This window comes from Physeter macrocephalus, chromosome 17 (assembly GCF_002837175.3).
Source record: "Physeter macrocephalus isolate SW-GA chromosome 17, ASM283717v5, whole genome shotgun sequence".
Lineage (NCBI taxonomy): Eukaryota > Metazoa > Chordata > Mammalia > Artiodactyla > Physeteridae > Physeter > Physeter macrocephalus.
In genome coordinates, this window is record NC_041230.1 from 39075620 (window position 1) to 39093427 (window position 17808).

Genomic DNA, 17808 nt, shown 5'->3' on the forward strand with positions numbered 1-17808 from the left:
TTTAACTAGAGAGGGAACATGGTGGTTAGGAAGTGCAGGATTCCCAAGACCCTGATGTGGAATCCTGCCTCCAGGGGCTGTGGAATGCTCTTACAACCCCTTAACCCCCTCATCTCAGTTTTACCTTGTGTAGAGCAGGAATAACAGTAGTACCCATCACCTAGAATTGTTAAAATGCATGTGAAGTGTTTAATGTCTAGCCTAGAGTAAATGCTTAATAAAATGTGAGGACTTCCCTAGTGGTGCAGTGGTTAAGACTCTGCCTGCCAATGCAGGGGACACGGGTTCGAGCCCTGGCCCGGGAAGATCTCACATGCCACGGAGCAACTAAGCCCGTGCGCCACAACTACTCGCCTGCGCTGTAGAGCCCACGAGCCACAGCTACTGAGCCCGTGAGCCACAACTACTGAGCCCGCATGCCACAACTACTGAAGCCGGCACGCCACAACTACTGAAGCCTGCACACCTAGAGCCTGTGCTGCACAACAAGAGAAGCCACCACAATGAGAAGCCCTCACACCACCACGAAGAGTAGCCCCGGCTCACAGCAACCGGAGAGAGCCCTCATGCAGCAATGAAGACCCAACACAGCCAAAAATAAATAAATAAATAAAATTTAAAAAATATATTAAAAAATAAAAAAAATAAAATGTGAGCTGTTGGGCTTCCCTGGTGGCACAGTAGTTAAGAATCTGCCTGCCGATGCGGGGGACACGGGTTCGAGCCCTGGTCTGCGAAGATCCCACATACCGCGGAGCAACTAGGCCCGTGAGCCACAACTACCGAGCCTGCGCTCGAGAGCCCGCAAGCCACAACTACTGAGCCCGCGTGCCACAACTACTCAGCCTGCGCGCCTAGAGCCCGTGCTCCACAACAAGAGAAGCCACCACAATGAGAAGCCCACGCACCGCAATGAAGAGTAGCCCCCCAGCTCGCCGCAACTAGAGAAAGCCCGCACGCAGCAATAAAGACCCAATGCAGCCAAAAATTAAAATAAATAAATTTACCAAAAAAAACGCAAACCATTAACCAATTAAAAAAAAAAGTGATCTGTTGTTTTTCCATAGCTTTTTCTACACCACCCTGCATCAATCTCCTGTAGCCGTTTTGCATGTTAACTTGCCCACACATCCTGTTTGGGTTGGTGGGGTTGTCTTTCTCTTCTTTCTACCTCCAACTCTCATCCATTACATATAAAGGAAAAGAGGATCAGTCACTTTCTCCTAGCATTTTCTGCATTCCAACACACCCATATTGTTTGTCTTCTCTCAAGCTATAGGCCCTCCAGCCTGTGCTTTTAGTATGGTTTCCAAGTTGCTGGCAAGCAGAAATGCCACCAACATGAAGAAACAAGTATTGGTGCCCCAAATGCAGTAGCCAGAGCTATCTGAATCTTTTAGAATAATACTTGATCAATTTTCAAATTTATAAAGGGCACCACTAACAGAAGGGGCTCTGAACATCCAATGGATGTTTGGGCTTCGTAGCCTAAGCACCCCCGGAAAGTGGAGGCCAAGTTCTATGTGTGCACATACATTGCAAGGAATAGACATCTACGTGACACTATAGCTTGAGCCAAAAAAGGGCAAATTTAGTGGCTCACGTAACCACAAGACTAGATTTCGTTTCTGAGTAGATCAAAGGGTCAAAAACATCCCCAGGGCATCTTTCTGCTTTGTTGGGCTCCATTCTTTAGAGTCTTGCCACTTGGCAGACAAAAGAGCTGTGGAGAGCTCCAAGCTTTACTTTTTTTCCAGTTCAGTATTCATGTAAAGAAGCAGTCTTCCTGCCCTTAGTCCTGTTCCCTGATTGGCTGCCTTCAGTCAAGTGCCCATTCCTAAAACAACAGGGCCAGGGAAATGAGCTTCTCTCACTGGACAGATTGGATCACATGCCCCATGTGTAAGGAGGGGAGGCAGAGCATCTGATGGGCAGCCCCACTAGCTTCACATACACTAGAATAGGAACAATTCCTCGCAGGGAAGATGGGGCACAGACACCAGAAGAAAGGGAAAGGCAGGCAGATATAAATCATTAATACCAAAGCCCAGCACTTATATGCACTTTTCTGAGGTGGTGGTTTATAGCTTGCTTCCTGTCCTCAGAATGTTCTATAATCCAAGAAATAGTAAGAACTTTGGGAGAGGAAAATGCTTTTCCCTCACTCCAAATATTTCCTTCCTGTAGAGGGTCATCACGCTCCAGCCTCCTTTTCATGCCTTCCCTCTCCTGCACTTAGGGGAAGGAGAGCATTTGGAGAAACTGGGCATGAGTCTCCCAGTGTCTTCCTCTTCCTGGTCTCTTAGGATTGAGATGCTGAGAAGGAACACAAGTTCTCTTCCTCCACATGGGGAGGGCACCCTGGTCCACTGTTGCCTGGGACTGTGGGAAAGTCTGTTGAACTAGGATTCAGGGAAGCCTGTTGGGCTCACATGCTCAGCTACATTCTGCAATGTATAGCCTTATCAGAAGATAATTCATCTCCTGACCCCCCCCAGACCGCCAACTGATTCAGAGCCTGAGTAGGGAGGAGGCATGCTATTTGCTGAGCCCCTTCTCAAAAGTCAACAAGAACCATCCACTTAGGGTATCAGGGACCCACAGATTCATCCTCTCACTCTCGCCTTCCTGACTGGTCCTCCACAGGAGGAGCTCGTCTCTTTGGGAATCCACAGAGATAGTGGAGTGCTGGGAGCAGGCTCAGAGGGAGGCCACAGAAATGATCAAAGGCAAGGAAGCTTGGTTTACCACAGTAGGTGAGAGAAACTGGGATCATTTCACTTGGAGGGGGCAAAAAAAAAGGCAGTGGTGGGATGATTCAGGGGTAGCCTTGACCAGAACCATGCTGAGGGTGTGGCATCACTGGTATTTTTCCACAGCCTCATGCTGACCCTGAGCATAGTCACATCTGTCCCTTACCTCTCCCGTCCCACTTGTGTCCTTCCACGCCCACCTCTTTGAAAATAAATTGTTCCACTTCCACAGAGGTGTAGGAGGCACACGAATCAAGTTAAATAAAATAACACTACAGTATAATTTCTTTTTGATTACAAAAGTGGTACACAATCTGTGAGAATAACTGAAAAGATACAGAAAATTATAAAGATGAAAACTAAAATCAACTCGAAGCCCTCAACCCTGAGATAGCTATTGTTAGCTTTTTAGTCTATTATTGTCCAGCCTTCTCTCTCTACGTAATTTTAAAATTTATAGAACTATTTTAAATAAAATAGCGGCATGTGGTGTAGAAGATGAAAATGGTATATTATGCTATTTCTCTTAATATTATGATCTATGTGTACTATTAAGTGAATATTTTTGATTGTTACCACTTCCTTTTGTCTGTCCTGGCCTTAGGAATGGTTGACATTAATGGCACTTATTTGAGAGGAAAGTACTGGTGTCACGAGACCCATTGTAGAGACAGGGAACTGTGACTACCCATAGCCACGCCCAACTCCTGCTTGTGTGGCCAGGATCACAGGGGACAGAAACAATTCCCTAACATAATAGATAACTTTGTTGAGAAAAGGGAGTGAAAAAAGTGACTTCCATTAAGCCAGGGTTCTTGACCTTCCTTCTCTATCAGAAATACCCATCAAGGGGCTTCCTTGGTGGTGCGGTAGTTAAGGATCCGCCTGCCAATGCAGGGGACACGGGTTCGAGCCCTGGCCTGGAAAGATCCCACATGCCGCGGAGCAACTAAGCCCGTGAGCCACAACTGCTGAGCCTGCGCTCTAGAGCCCGCGAGCCACAACTACTGAGCCCACGCACCTAGAGCCCGTGCTCCGCAGCGGGAGAAGCCACCTCAATGAGAAGCCCGTGCACCGCAACGAAGAGTAGCCCCCACTCGCCGCAACTAGAGAAAGCCCACGTGCAGCAACGAAGATCCAACGCAGCCAAAAATAAAATAAATAAATAAAAAGAAATACCGATCACATCTACCACAGTGGCCTCCCCAGCTCCAAGATTTTGATTCTGGGAGCATATAGCTGCAAGTGAACAAAGAGTCAGGGGAAAGTTCTTTATCAGCAGGAGAATTATTTTATTCAATGTGTTTCCTTACATTAGTTGGGACAATAAGGGGAAAGAATGAGAAGAAATAAAAGGCCAGTTACTCAGGCCACTTTTAATGAATCACCCCCCAGTGTCACTACCCATCCCCAGCCAGGAAAAGCTTGAGTTTTTCCATGCCAAGAAAAACAGAGGGCAGGAAGAAACAAATTACGACCTTGTTTGTGTTTTGTGTCTTAACTATTTGATTTATAGGCCCAGATCCAATGATTATGGATGAAAGAAAATATCCCAGTGTCCCAAACCTAACCTGAACTTAACCGGGTGTGGGTCTCACGTCCACTGCTCAAAGTTAATGCAAAGTTAAAATGCTTCAAGAATAAAGGTTCAGGGTTTGGGGCTGCCTGAGCAGGCCAGTGGCAAGGCCACATTCTTTTCTCATCACCCCAATTAGGATGACTACTATGAAAAAATAAAAAAATCGTAAGTATTGGTGAGAATGTGGAGAAATTGGAGCCCTTGTGCACAGTTGGTGGGAATGTAAAATGGTACAGCTGCTATGGAAAACAGTATACAGTTCCTCAAAAAATTAAAAATAGAATTACCATAAGATCTAACAATTTCACTTCCAGGTACTCAAAAGAATTAAAATCAGGGTCTCAAAGAGACCTACACCTAAATATTATTGTTTTTGGTTGGTCTGTTGTTTGCCCAGCCATTATTCCTTGTCCTGGGAGGCAGTGGCTAATACATTTGCCTTTAAATCTATTAAATGCCCCCCAAGTAGCTGCCTCAGACTTGGGAGAGTTCTGAGTTAGGCAAAATGAGGGCAAGCCTTTTGAGCTGGCCCTTCAGGGAGCCACCAGACTGGTTGAAATGAACAACCACAGTCCTTTAAGAATGAGGTCACTTCTACTACCTCCAGGACTAAGAACTTGTACTAGGAATGGGAGCTGTTTTTGTCAAAGCTTCTGCCAAACCGAAGAGTAGGGGATGGGACGGGGTAAGTTAAAACACCACAAAGCTCTCTGACTGAGATTCTACTGTTTTTTGCTTGATTAGGCATTCACCGTGTTGTTATAATCTTTTGCTTAGTTTCCAGAAAGCCAATAAAGTTGATTTTGAGAGTAAAAAAGAAAAGAAAAATATCATGTAGCCATGAACTCTCTAGAAAGAAAACAGAATGATGCGTTGGACCAAGTATCCACTTAGGATGTGGTGGCTCACCGAGGCCTCACCCAGGGCTTGACACTTAACCAGAGATTAGAATGATAAAATCTAAATGTGAAGTTGGGCAGAGAGAATACCCCTAAAGTAAGCTTGTGCTAGGCATGTAGAAATCAAATCATCTCAACTCAAAAGAGATTCTTGGCCATGAAGATTATTTTTCAGATTGATCTAAATGGAAGGTTGATAAATTCCTTTCTGACTCTAAAATATAGAAAAAGTTCTTGACCTCACTCATAAGAGAAATGCAAGTCAGACCTACAGTGTGATACAGTTTTTAAAATGTCTGATTGTTATACTCCAGAAACTTTGATAACACCCTCTGTGGGGCTGTGAGGAAACTGGCACTCATATGCATTGCCAGTGAGAATATAAATTGGTACAATTGCTATGGAGGGCAGTGAGAATATAAATTGGTACAATTGCTATGGAGGGCAGTGAGAATATAAATTGGTGCAGTTGCTAACAGTACGGATGCATGTGCTTTTGGCTTAGAAGTCCCATTTTTTCTTGTACATGTGTACAGTGATATAAGATCAAAGTTATTAATTACAGCATTATTTGTAATTCCAAAACACTGGAAACCCAAATCTCCATCAGTAGGAGACTAGTTAAATTATGATACATTCATACCAAACTATGAATACTGAACTATGGGAAACTATGCAACTGTGAAAATAAGTGAGGAGGCACTTTATGTATTATTATCTAAACATTTCTAAGATGTCATTAAGTAAAAATAGCAAGATGCAGAACTATGATGTTTAGCACCTTTTATATATGTGAGTAAAACTAAGTATAAATATTTATATTTACTTTCATTTGCATAGAGAAACTCAGGAAGGATACACAAAAAATTATTAAGTGATTATCTGGGGTGGGTGAGTGGAAGGGAATGGAAAGTATATAGAAAAGGTGGTCAAGAGACTTTTTATTGAGATGTTTAATTTTTTTTTTTTTTTTTTTTTTAGTTTTGAGCCTTGTGAAGTATTAAGGACTTAAAAAATTAAATTTAATACCTTGAGAAAACCATAATTCAAAAAGAGTCATGTACCAAAATGTTCATTGCAGCTCTATTTACAATAGCCAGGACATGGAAGCAAATTTGTAGTGAGGTGTATGGACCTGGAGTCTGTCATACAGAGTGAAGTAAGGAGAAAAACAAATACCATTTGCTGACGAAGTGAGAGAGTGGCATGGACATATATACACTACCAAACGTAGGGTGGATAGCGAGTGGGAAGCAGCCGGTGCTTTGTGACCACCTAGAGAGGTGGGAGGGAGGGTGGGAGGGAGATGCAAGAGGGAAGAAATATGGGAACATATGTATATGTATGACTGATTCACTTTGTTGTAAAGCAGAAACTAACACACCATTGTAAAGCAATTTTACTCCAATAAAGATGTTAAAAAAAATTAAATTTAAAACTTGTTCCCTCTACTACCCCTTATCTTAATTTATTAATTTATCACTTAATCTATAACCATTGTTCACTCCTCTCAGACACTCCCCTGAGAAAGTGTCTACTTAAATGAATGTGGATGATGGTTTATAAAAAGTACATTAGTGCATATAAATTATATCTTTAAAAATCTGATTTAGGGACTTCCCTGGTGGTGCAGTGGTTAAGAATCCACCTGCCGATGCAGGGGACACGGGTTCGAGCCCTGGTCAGGGAAGAGCCCACATGCCGCCGAGCAACTAAGCCCATGCGCCACAACTACTGAGCCTGTGCTCTAGAGCCCCCGAGCCACAACTGCTGAGCCCGTGTGCCACAACTACTGAAGCCCACGCACCTAGAGCCTGTGCTCCGCAACAAGAGAAGCCACCGCAATGAGAAGCCCGCGCACCGCAACGAAGAGTAGCCCCCGCTGGCTGCAACTAGAGGAAGCTCGCGCACAGCAACGAAGAGATTAATATAGTCACGGAGGATCTTTCCGTGCCTTGCTACTCATCCTCTACAGACTAGATAAAGGTCACTGACCAAAGACAACTGAAGCATCCTGAGGGCAAAACCAGCCTAAAGGAAACTTTGTGTTTATGGAAACATTACAATTTTTCAAAGTGGCCTTTGGCTCAGTAGACTGCAGAAAAAACAATGGCATCATCCAGTCTCTGAACTAGACCATCTTTATCAAAAAGAACCTCTCACAGGATAAAGAACTTCTAAGTGTTAACGTCTTTTCACATCCATGTTTTTCGTCGGCCCCACGTCTGGGAAGTATTGTAGCCTTTTTACGTTTTTCAGTCCCCTCCTTATGCCCTTCCCCTAACCACTGAATTAGACTGCTAACACTCTAAGCTTTGTCTGTTTTTTCCTCAACAGCTTTGTTGAGATATAACTCACATACCATGCAAATCACCTATTGAAAGTATACAATTCAGTATCTTTTAGCATAGTTACAGGGTTGTGCAACCATCATTGCAGTCTAATTTTAGAACATTGTCACCACCCCCCAAAAAGAAACTTCGTACCCATTAGTGGTCACTCCCCATTTCTCCCAACCCCCTCCGCCATGTACAACCACTAAATCTACTTTCTGTCTCTACAGATGTGCCTTTTCTCGAAATTTCACATAAATGAAATCATACAGTATGTGGTCTGTTGTGATTGGCTTCTTTCACTTAGCATGATGCTTTCAAGGTACATCCATGTTTTAGCATGCTATTTTTACTGCTGAATTATATTTCATTGTAAGGACACACATACACATATATATGTGCATATATAGATATACATAAATTTTGTTTTTGAAACATGAATATTTACTATGTGTTAAAAACAAATAAACAAACATTAAAAGGAAGAAAAGTGGGTGTACTGAAGCCAGGAACCAAAATCCAGGGTAGAAAGCATCCTTATGGATGGCTGTTTGCACAGCTACAGTTTCTTTTGATTCTAGAAACTGGGCTGGGCTGCGGGGATTGAGCCCCCCAGTCATAAAACTCAATAGGATGGTTCTGGGGGAAGCTCCAGAAGAGGCTGCCCAACAGGCCAGAGAGGTCAGGCTGGCCTGGGGGTTGGAACAACACTAGGATGCTTGCAATCAAGTAACTCTCCCTGAGGCCACATCTTGGACAATATGGGCTCTTAACTTTGCAGTTTCCTGAAGCTTCCCTGATACTGGATGGCCAGGCCTGGCTCTGGGAAGGGAAAGAGAGTGTTGGACTGTGATGGCTTTGAGTTTGTCTTCCTACTGGCAGGGGATGAAAATAGGTTGCCAGGGGACATAATACCTTGAGAAGGGCGAGAACAGATTTGGGGGCTACCTTATTGTATTCCATTCTTGGAACAGGAAAGGGGAACTTCCCCCTCAAAAAGAGTGTGAGAACCCAGGAAGTGTGTTTGACATCTGCAAAAAAATGGGACAGAATCCTCCTTCCTTGCTCTGTTCTCAAGGAGCATGCACAGTGTCTTTCTTGACAGTTTCCTGTTCCATTTCCACCATTTATACAAAAGCAGTAAAATGAGCTTGCAAGGTAAATAACGACTCCCCTGGAGCAGCATCTCACACACCAGCCTGTTATCTGAGATAAATTTCAGAGCACACAGCTGGACAGCAGTGGGGAGAGGATTTTCTAATACAGATGTAAAAACAGTGAAAGTAAAATGTTAATGTTGAAATGTTTTATATGGTAGTAAAATGTTAATGTTAAAATGTTTTCTACGGTAAATGCCGTCTTCCTCTTAGTAAATTTCCTTGAGAGCTGGGTCTCATTTATAGCACCTAGAAATTATAACTCCAAACTAGCCAGCATTTACTGAGGACACTGTGGCAGGCACTGTGCTGAATTTTGTTTAATATATTGACACAGTACTTAGCTGTAGTTACTCAGTAAATATTTATCAAAGAGCTTGAAAAAAAACTATCAGACAGTCAAGAAGAGAAAACTGCAGAACAGCATTCCTCATGAATATAAGCCCAAAGATCCTTAAAAAAATTGTAGCAAATTGAACCTAACAATATATTAAAATGACTAACATTGTAACCAAGTGAGGTTTATCCCAGAAATGCAAAGATGGTTAAGTTTTGGAAAACTATTCAAAGTACTTCACCATATTCACAGAATAAAGGAGAAAAATCAAACGATGATCATCCTAATAGATGCAGAAATAATGTTCGGCAGGCTTCAATCTCCTTTTATGATTTAAAGAGAAAAAACACCTCAGGAAACAAGGTAGATAGGGGAATTCTTCCCTCTATCAGATGAAGAGTATCTACTGAAAAATCTAGACATCATACTTAATTGTGAAAGACTGAACGCTTTCCTCCTAAGATTGGGAACAAGCTAGAGTTGCTCATTTCACCATTTTTATTCAGTGTTCTACTAGAAACGCTAGTGTAAAATAGTCCTTGCCAGTAATATAAGGCAAAAAAGAAAAAAGGCATACAGATTGGAAAGGAACAAGTAAAACAGTCTCTATTAGCAGATGACATGATTGCTACCTAGATATTTCTAAGAAACCTACAAAACAACCACTGTAAGTGAACTGTAAGTGAATTTAGCAAGGTCACAGGATACTAAGTCAATGTACAAAATCAATTATATTTCTCTATTATAGCAGCAAACAATTGGAGAATGAAATGATTCCATTTATAGTAGCATAAAAACCATAAAATATTTAGAAATAATATTAACAAAAGATGTAGAATACCTCTATTCTGCAAACCACAAATTGAAAAAAGATTCAAATAAATGGAATAGTATACCATGTTTGTGGATTGTGAGTCTCAAGGTTGTTAAGGTGTTCATTCTTTATAAATTCATCTATAAGCTCTTTTACAGAAATTAACAGGCTGATTTTAAAAAGTAACCTTATTATTTTGGGGATACTTTTAGATTTACAGACAAGTTGCAAAATAGTACAGAGTTCTTATATACCCCTCACCCCACTTCCCATAAAGTTAACATTGTAAATATACTGTAGTGCATTTGTCAAACTAAGAAGTCAACACTGGCACATTACTGTTACTTTAATCTGAATTTCACTCTTTTTTCCCCTGATATCTTTCTTTTTTTGTTCTAGGATCCAATCCAGGTTGCCACTTTGCATTGAGTTGTTGTGTCTCTTAGTCAAATTGGGCCTGTGACAATTTCTTGTTTCCTTGTTTTTATTTTTTGAATGAGCTTGACAGTTTTGATTGATACAGGTCGGGTATTTTGTAGAATGTTCCTCAATTTGGGTTTGCCTAATGTTTTTCTCATGTTTAGACTGGGATTATGGGTTTGGGGGAAGAATGCCACAGTGGGGAAGTGCCCTTGTAGCACATTCCAGGGAGTACATGCTATCAACATGATTTATCGCTGGTGATGTTAACCTTGATCACTTGGTTCCACAAGCAGGTTTTAAAATTTATTTGGAAATATAAAGGATCTAGGGTAGCAGAAACAATTTTGAAACCTATGAGCAAAGCTGAAGGACTTACATTACTGACTTCAAGGCTTACTATAAAGCGATCGTAACCAAGACAGTGTGGAATTGGCATTAAGCGTAGACAAATAAATCACTGGAACAGCATAGAAAGTTCAGAAAAAGACCCACACTTTCATGGTCAATCAATTTTTTAACAGAAACATGAAAACAATTCAATGGGGAACTGTTTTCATCAAATGGTGCTGGAACAACTGGGTATCCACTTGGAAAAAAAGAGACCGAGAAAGCTGGCTAAGGTGACCAAGTTTGTGAGTAGCAGGGACAGGGATTCCAAGCTAGACTTTCTGGCTATCGTGTGTTATAAATTATGAATATGAATTTGTAATCAATACATTTAGGCCACAGTATTTTCCTGAATCAAATTCAGTTTGAAGCCATACTTTTCAAAAATGTCAATGTCGTGAAAGAAAAATAGAGGCTGAAGAAATGCACCTGATTAAAGGAAACTAAGGAGACATAAATAAATACAATACATTATCCTGAGTTGGATCTTGGGGCTCACACAGACACACCAAAATTCCACAAAGGACATTATTAAAATAATTGGAAAATAATATGGACAGCATGTTAGATAGTAGTTTTATATGAATGTTAAATTCCCTGAACTTGAAAATCATATGAAGGCTATGTAAGAGTATGTTCTTATTCATAGAAGATACTGAATTATTTGGAGGTAAAGGGTCATGATGTCTGTACCTTACTCTGAAATGGATTGGTTTAACATTACTAATGACAACAATAAAAATAAACATATATGGAAGAAATCAAATATGGAAAAATAACAATCGGTGAATCTAAGTTAAAATGGGAATTCATTGTATTGTTCTTTCAACTTATTTGTTTGAAATTTTAAAAAAGAAATTTGTTTGTTTTAATATTTATTTATTTATTTGGCTGTGCTGGGTCTTAGTTGCGGCATGCAGGCGGGATCTTTTAGTTGTGGCATGCGGGATCCTTAGGTGCTGCATGTGAGCTCTTAGTTGCGGCATGCGGGATCTAGTTCCCTGACCAGGGATCGAACCCAGGCCCTCTGCATTGGGAGCGTGGAGTCTTAATCACTGGACCACCGGGGAAGTCCCTAAAAAAGAAATTTAAATATTTATTTTATTTTATTTTATTATTTTAAAATAAATTAATTTATTTATTTACTTATCTTTTTGGCTGCGTTGGGTCTTCGTTGCTGCGTGCAGGCTTTCTCTAGTTGTAGTGAGCGGGGGCTGCTCTTCGTTGTGGTGCATGGGCTTCTCATTGTAGTGGCTTCTCTTGTTGCGGAGCACGGGCTCTAGGTGTGTAGACCGCAGTAGTTGTGGCTTGTGGGCTCTAGAGTGCAGGCTTGGTAGTTGTGCCACATGGGCTTAGTTGCTCCACGGCATATGGGATCTTCCCTGACCAGGGCTTGAACCCGTGTCCCCTGCATTGGCAAGTGGATTCTTAACCACTGCGCCACCAGGGAAGTCCCTAGATGTTTATTGTAAAAAACCGCTTTCATCTGATTCAAATTCCAGTTGCCATGATGGTGGCAAATTCAGTCTCAGTCACTTATGAGCATTCCTCTCCTCCTCCTTAGGGGTTTTACGTAGTAGTGCAAAACATTCAGGAAGGGCCCTCTGGTCTTCAGTCCACATTGGTCACTTCCTGAAAGATCTGTTGCAGAGCTGACAGCCTCCACACTGGAGCTCGAATCTGTCTGCTAGCTGGAGCCCTGGCACTGAGGGTCCAATCTTTCTACATGTATCATGTAGCCCTTCCCCTCCAAAATCCTGTCACTGGCCTAGGTCCCTTTGAGGAAGCTTGTGGGGTTCCTGCTGTTGGAGGAATCCCAAACCACCTTCCTCTTCCCAGTCTCAGAAAGCCCGATTTTGCTTTCGTGGTACTCCAGATATATTTGTCCAACCCCTCCCTTTGCTGAGAGTTTCCTCCATGCTATCATCTTAGCTGTTGGACCCAGTTTCCTAGAGGTGGAAGTAGAAAAGGGAATGCTGTGTGATTTTACTAATTCACTGTATGAGAGATAAAGACATCAAATATGCTTCAAAACAGACTCACAGGGAATTCCCTGGCAGTCCAGTGGTTAGGACTCTGCACTTTCACTGCCTAGGGCCCAGGTTCAATCCCTGGTGGCCAAAAAAAAAGGCTTTAAAACAAAACAAAACACACTCACAGGTAATAGAGAACAAACTAGTGGTAACCCGTGGGTGGGTATGGTAGGGGCAATATGGGGGGGGAGTGGGAGGTACTAATTATTGGGTGTAAGGTAGGCTACAAGGATGTATTGTACACCACAGGGTATATAGCCAATATTTTGTAATAACTGTAAATGGAGTGTAACCTTTAAAAATTGTATTAAAAATGCTTCCAAAAAAAGTTCAGTGTTTCCCAACATTATCCATATCCACTTGCGTCAAGAGTCATCCAAAATACTTGCTAAAAATGTTAAATTCTGATTCTATATCCAGACCCACTGAACCTGAATCTCTGGAAATGGGGCTGGGAATCTGCTTTTTAAATTTTTTGGTGTCTTAAAACAATGCTTTATTATTTCTCATGATTCTTTGGGTTGATGGGGCCATTATGCTGATATAGCCTGAACACACTCATGTGTTGGCATTCAGCTAACAAGTTGATTAAGGGGTGGGCTCAGCTGAGACAGCTTAAATGGCTGATTTTTGTCCACTGAAACAAAATGAGCAAGGTGAGAGTTGTGAGTTGTTTTATTTGGGGCAAAATGAGGACTATAGCCTGGGAGACAGCATTTCAGATAGCTCTGAGAAACTGCTTCAAAGAGGTAGTGGGGAAGGTCAGTATAGATGTCATTTTGGTGAAGGGGGAGTACGTGCAATCAAGCACATATTTTTTGCAGAAGTTTTCTGCTAGTCTTGTGAAGATTACTGCTAGTCACGAGGAGCAGACGTCACCATGAAGGATTTTAGTGCTTTTCTAGATTCGAGGAGGTGCAAGAATTGGCCTCATAAAATTGTCTCCTGAAAATATCTGAAGACCTGTTCTGCTAGTTTTTCCCAGAGCACACAGTGCCTCATTCCTGATCTCCAGCCTAACTCCTTTCAATGGGTGTGGAAGGTCAGCAGCTGCTGACTTTCATTTGATCCTTGTAGAGGTAGATGGCAAATGCCAATTTATAGGTGACATCTTTAATCCCAGGCTTCTTCACAGAATCATGAAGCGTTCTAAGATGGTTAAGGTGGAAACTTCAAGGCCTCTTGAAGTCTAGACGTAACTTGCACAGTATCACTTCTGCCACAATCTGTTGGCGAAAGTAAGTAACAAAGCAAGCCAACATTCAAGGTGAGGAAGAGACTCCACGTCTGGGCAGGAGGGAATCTGCAATTTCTTTTTGCTTTTTGGTCATGCCGCGTGGCTTGTGGGATCTTCACGTTCAGGGATTGAACCTGGGCCCTGGAGTGAAAGCGCCAGGTCCTAACCACTGGACCGACAGGGAATTCCCAGGAATATGCATTTTTAACATAGCCTTCTCAGTTGACTCACGCACACCAGGGTTAAGTGTGAATTGTTCATTTCACATATATGTGTACAGAGCTGTGTCCCTTTGCATTTGCTACAAATCTCTATTGCTAGCACTTAAATTTATATATATGTAAATGTTTTGTTTCTTTCAGAAATTTCTGAAATAGTAATGTGCTCAGGTACTTTACGGAGATAGAATCACCGGAGCTCAGAATGGTAGCAGTTTGCGAAAAAGAAGGAATTTCAGGACCTTGAAAGGTGAGTAGGCACTGGAAGGAAGGGGGGTATCTTAAGTGGGTGGACCTGGCATGATCACAGATGTGGGCTTATACCAGTAGGTTTAGGGGTCCGTGGCTGGTGCACAAGACTAAAGGGAATGGTGGAAATGGTTGGGGATGCATTATGGGTATGGGAGAGCGACACGATGAAAATGACATCTCACCATGACCAGTTTGTCAGTTGCAATGGCAGTTAAAAATAAATAGCTAACAACACTGCATAGAAACCAAACTCATAATTCGGAAATGCCGGAACCTAGCCAGCGACAGTTGAGGCGAATACTATCTTAGAACACATAGAAACGAAAACAGTGTACACTGTCCTGATCACTGAAGAATTCGCTTAAAAATCAGATTCCCCCCCCACTCCGCCCTGAGCCTTATTAAGATAAAACTGACATACAACAAAATCAGATTCTTAGTAGTGGCACAAACTTTGGATACTACGTATCGTACCCCCAATCACTGTCTCTAGGCCTCCGCCCACCACCTGTTATTTATGTATTGATTACTACGTGCCAAGCGCTCTGCATGTATGTGTATACACTCTCTCTCACTTAATCGGCCAGATTTCTCTACAAGGTAGAGTGTATCAGGCCCATTTTACTGGTGAGGAGGAAACTGAGCCTAAGAATGGATTTGCCGTATCACAGCCTGGAGGCTGCAAAAATGTAAAGCTGGGGCTGGAACAGAGGCTGCGCCGGAAGTGTGTGGGGGGAAACGAGTTCCGCGTGATTCAGGAGGGATCCACGGCAAAGGGAAGGGAAACGTGAAAATGGTGATTCGGCCCCATCTTCCAGAATTCTGCAGGCCCCTACGACGAGTGAAGAAACTTGTCTTTCAGACGACGTGTCTCTCTTAGGCGCCTTTCCAAAATCACGGTATCTGATTGGTGAGATTGGAGGGGATGGATGGTCTTTATTGGTAAGTTGGACCTCGAACCAGGCCTACGCCCCTAGGATCGGGCGAGGAGTGGGTGGGATTTGAAATTGAATCCCCCGTTTCATTGGTGAAAAGAAAACGAACCAGGAACTATTAGGAAGCGTAATTGGCTGTTGCCAAGAGCCTCCGCTGGCCTTATGCGCCCGGGTTACGGAAGCCGGGGAGGACTGAGCGCGAGGTCTACCTGCAGGAAGTTGGCCGCGGAAACCGGGATAGCGGTGGAGAAGAGGTACCTCAGGCTCAATGGCTACTGTGGAAGCAAGTGGCAGCGATGAGAAAGGGCGAGACGTCGAGACCTCCGTCACGTATTACCGATTGGAGGAGGTGGCGAAACGCAACTCCCCGAAGGAGATTTGGCTGGTGATCCACGGGCGAGTCTACGATGTCACCCGCTTCCTTAACGAGGTGGGGCCCGGGAGGTGGGCGGCCCCTGGGAGCTGCAGCGGCGAGGGTGGTCGGGCCCGGAAACGCTGCTAGGCTGTGTGTGGGAGGGAAGTGGGGCCTGGCTGAGGGCGAAGAGGCGTACGGAGGGGAACACGACACTCCGAGACGGAGATTGGGGGGCCTTAGGTGTGCATGCATTTCCAGCCGTCACGAAACTCTCGTGCCTTCAGTAATATCATGCCTCTGTGACATATTGAGCACTTACTGTGTGCTTGGCTAAACTCTGAGTCACCATTATGCCCACTTTACGGAAAGGGAAACTGAGCCTCAGGGTCTCTCACCTAACAACCTAGAGTCATTCGAACCCAGTTCTGAAAGCTCCAAACCTCTGCGCTTTCTACTATGCCTTCTGAAATAATATCATTTTTTGCTTTTCATTTTCTTGAGAAGCTGAGATGCCTCCTCCTTTCCCCCATTATGCTGCCTTTCTTTTTTCTATTTTTAGTTGACCTTGAGTCCAGAGGTTATGAGTTGATTTTTTTGTTTTTTGTTTTTTTGGCCATTGACTCAGGTTCTGTCACCCTCTTTTGTAAATCAAGCCTGTTGTATTAAGGTTTTTTTTTTTTTTTTGTATTAGGTTTTACAAGTTCTCAAGACCCTGGTACAACTGATTTTTGTTTTGTTTTGTTTTCAAGGAAACAGACATTCAATTTGTTTAACTCTACTGAGGTGTAGTTTACATACAATAAATTGTGCCCATTTAAAATGTACAGTTTGGTGAGTTTTGACAAATGTATTCACCCATGTAATCACAACTCCAATTAAGGAAGAGCGTTTCCATCACCCTAAAAAGTTCCCTCTTGCTTTTTTGCAGTCATTCCCCTCCCAATCCCTGAGGGTTTAGGATATTTTAAATGCTTATTTATTTATCTGTGGTGTGTATTATTTTATTTTGAGTAAGAGTAATAATCTTATGGTTGATTCCTTGTAAGTTCTTGCATAATATAATCCTACTATAACTGAGAAAAAGTTTCATTTCTCTTCGTTCTCCTTCTGAAGCAAATGTACTAGTAAAATTTGTTTTCTGCTAATTTGGGGCCTACGGGATAAAGCTCTACATCCTGATTCATAAATCTATAAAAACTTTTAAAACGTAAAGTTTCCCCAAAAGAACATTGTTTTATTTTATTAATAAATTTTTTTAAAATTTATTTATTTTTGGCTGTGTTGGGTCTTCGTTGCTGTTCTCGGGCTTTCTCTAGTTGAGGAGAGCGGGGGCTACTCTTCCTTGCGGTGCATGGGCTTCTCATTGTGGTGGCTTCTCTTGTTGCGGAGCACAGGCTCTAGGCGCGTGGACTTCAGTAGTTGTGGCTCACGGGCTCTAGAGAACAAGTTCAGTAGTTGTGACGCACGTGCTTAGTTGCTCCCCACGTGGTATCTTCCCCGACCAGGGCTCAAACCCGTGTCCCCTGCATTGGCAGGCGGATCCTTAACCATTGCACCACCAGGGAAGTCCCTTTTATTTTTTTGGTCCCCCTTTTTTTTTTTAAGGACATTGTTTTAAATCTTTCTAGTGGCCAATAAGTTAACATCTTAGAATTTAGTAACTTCTTGTATTTGTAGGGTGTATGGCATTTATGCTTTTAAAAGTGCTTTCCCGTTATTTCAGCCTCAAAATAACTAGTTGGATAGTTGAGTTGGATAGTAGTGAGCCTTACTTTAACAGGGATATAAGAAACAGGTTCAGAGAGATTTTGGTCAGACAGTTGATTAGTGGCAGTGTGTGCTTTAGATAAATACCTTGGTTTCTCTTGTCTACACAGTATTACGTTGGAATTCTAGACTTAGTTATGTCCTTTGATGTATGCCTCATAATAAGTTTCAAGTGTGGCTTGTAGCATGCATGGTAGAGCACAGTTCTTAATGGGCCAGTAATGTTTTTCATTTGTGGTTTCATTTCCCCCCCAGTTTCTTCTTTTTTTTCTTTTTCTTTTTTTTTTTTTTGGTGGTACGCGGGCCTCTCACTGCTGTGGCCTCTCCCG

The 17808-nt window shown here is 42.5% G+C and overlaps 2 protein-coding genes across 3 annotated transcripts in view; both read left to right on the forward strand.

Moving 5' to 3' along the window:
- The window catches only part of NIP7 (nucleolar pre-rRNA processing protein NIP7), a 72446-nt gene extending 58026 nt beyond the window's left edge, over window positions 1-14420 (forward strand). Inside the window, exon 6 of the mRNA XM_007129029.4 lies at window positions 14315-14420. Coding sequence (XP_007129091.1) covers window positions 14315-14329 — 15 coding nt within the window. The 3' untranslated portion in view covers window positions 14330-14420. The remainder of the gene's footprint in view (window positions 1-14314) is intronic.
- A 1067-nt stretch (window positions 14421-15487) lies between these two features.
- Window positions 15488-17808, forward strand: part of CYB5B (cytochrome b5 type B) — a 30445-nt gene continuing 28124 nt past the window's right edge. Inside the window, exon 1 of one of the 2 annotated variants that reach the window (XM_055079018.1) lies at window positions 15488-15787. In XM_055079018.1, the coding sequence (XP_054934993.1) occupies window positions 15626-15787 (162 nt within the window). In that variant the 5' untranslated portion in view covers window positions 15488-15625. The remainder of the gene's footprint in view (window positions 15788-17808) is intronic. The other variant, XM_007129024.4, reaches the window with a different exon arrangement.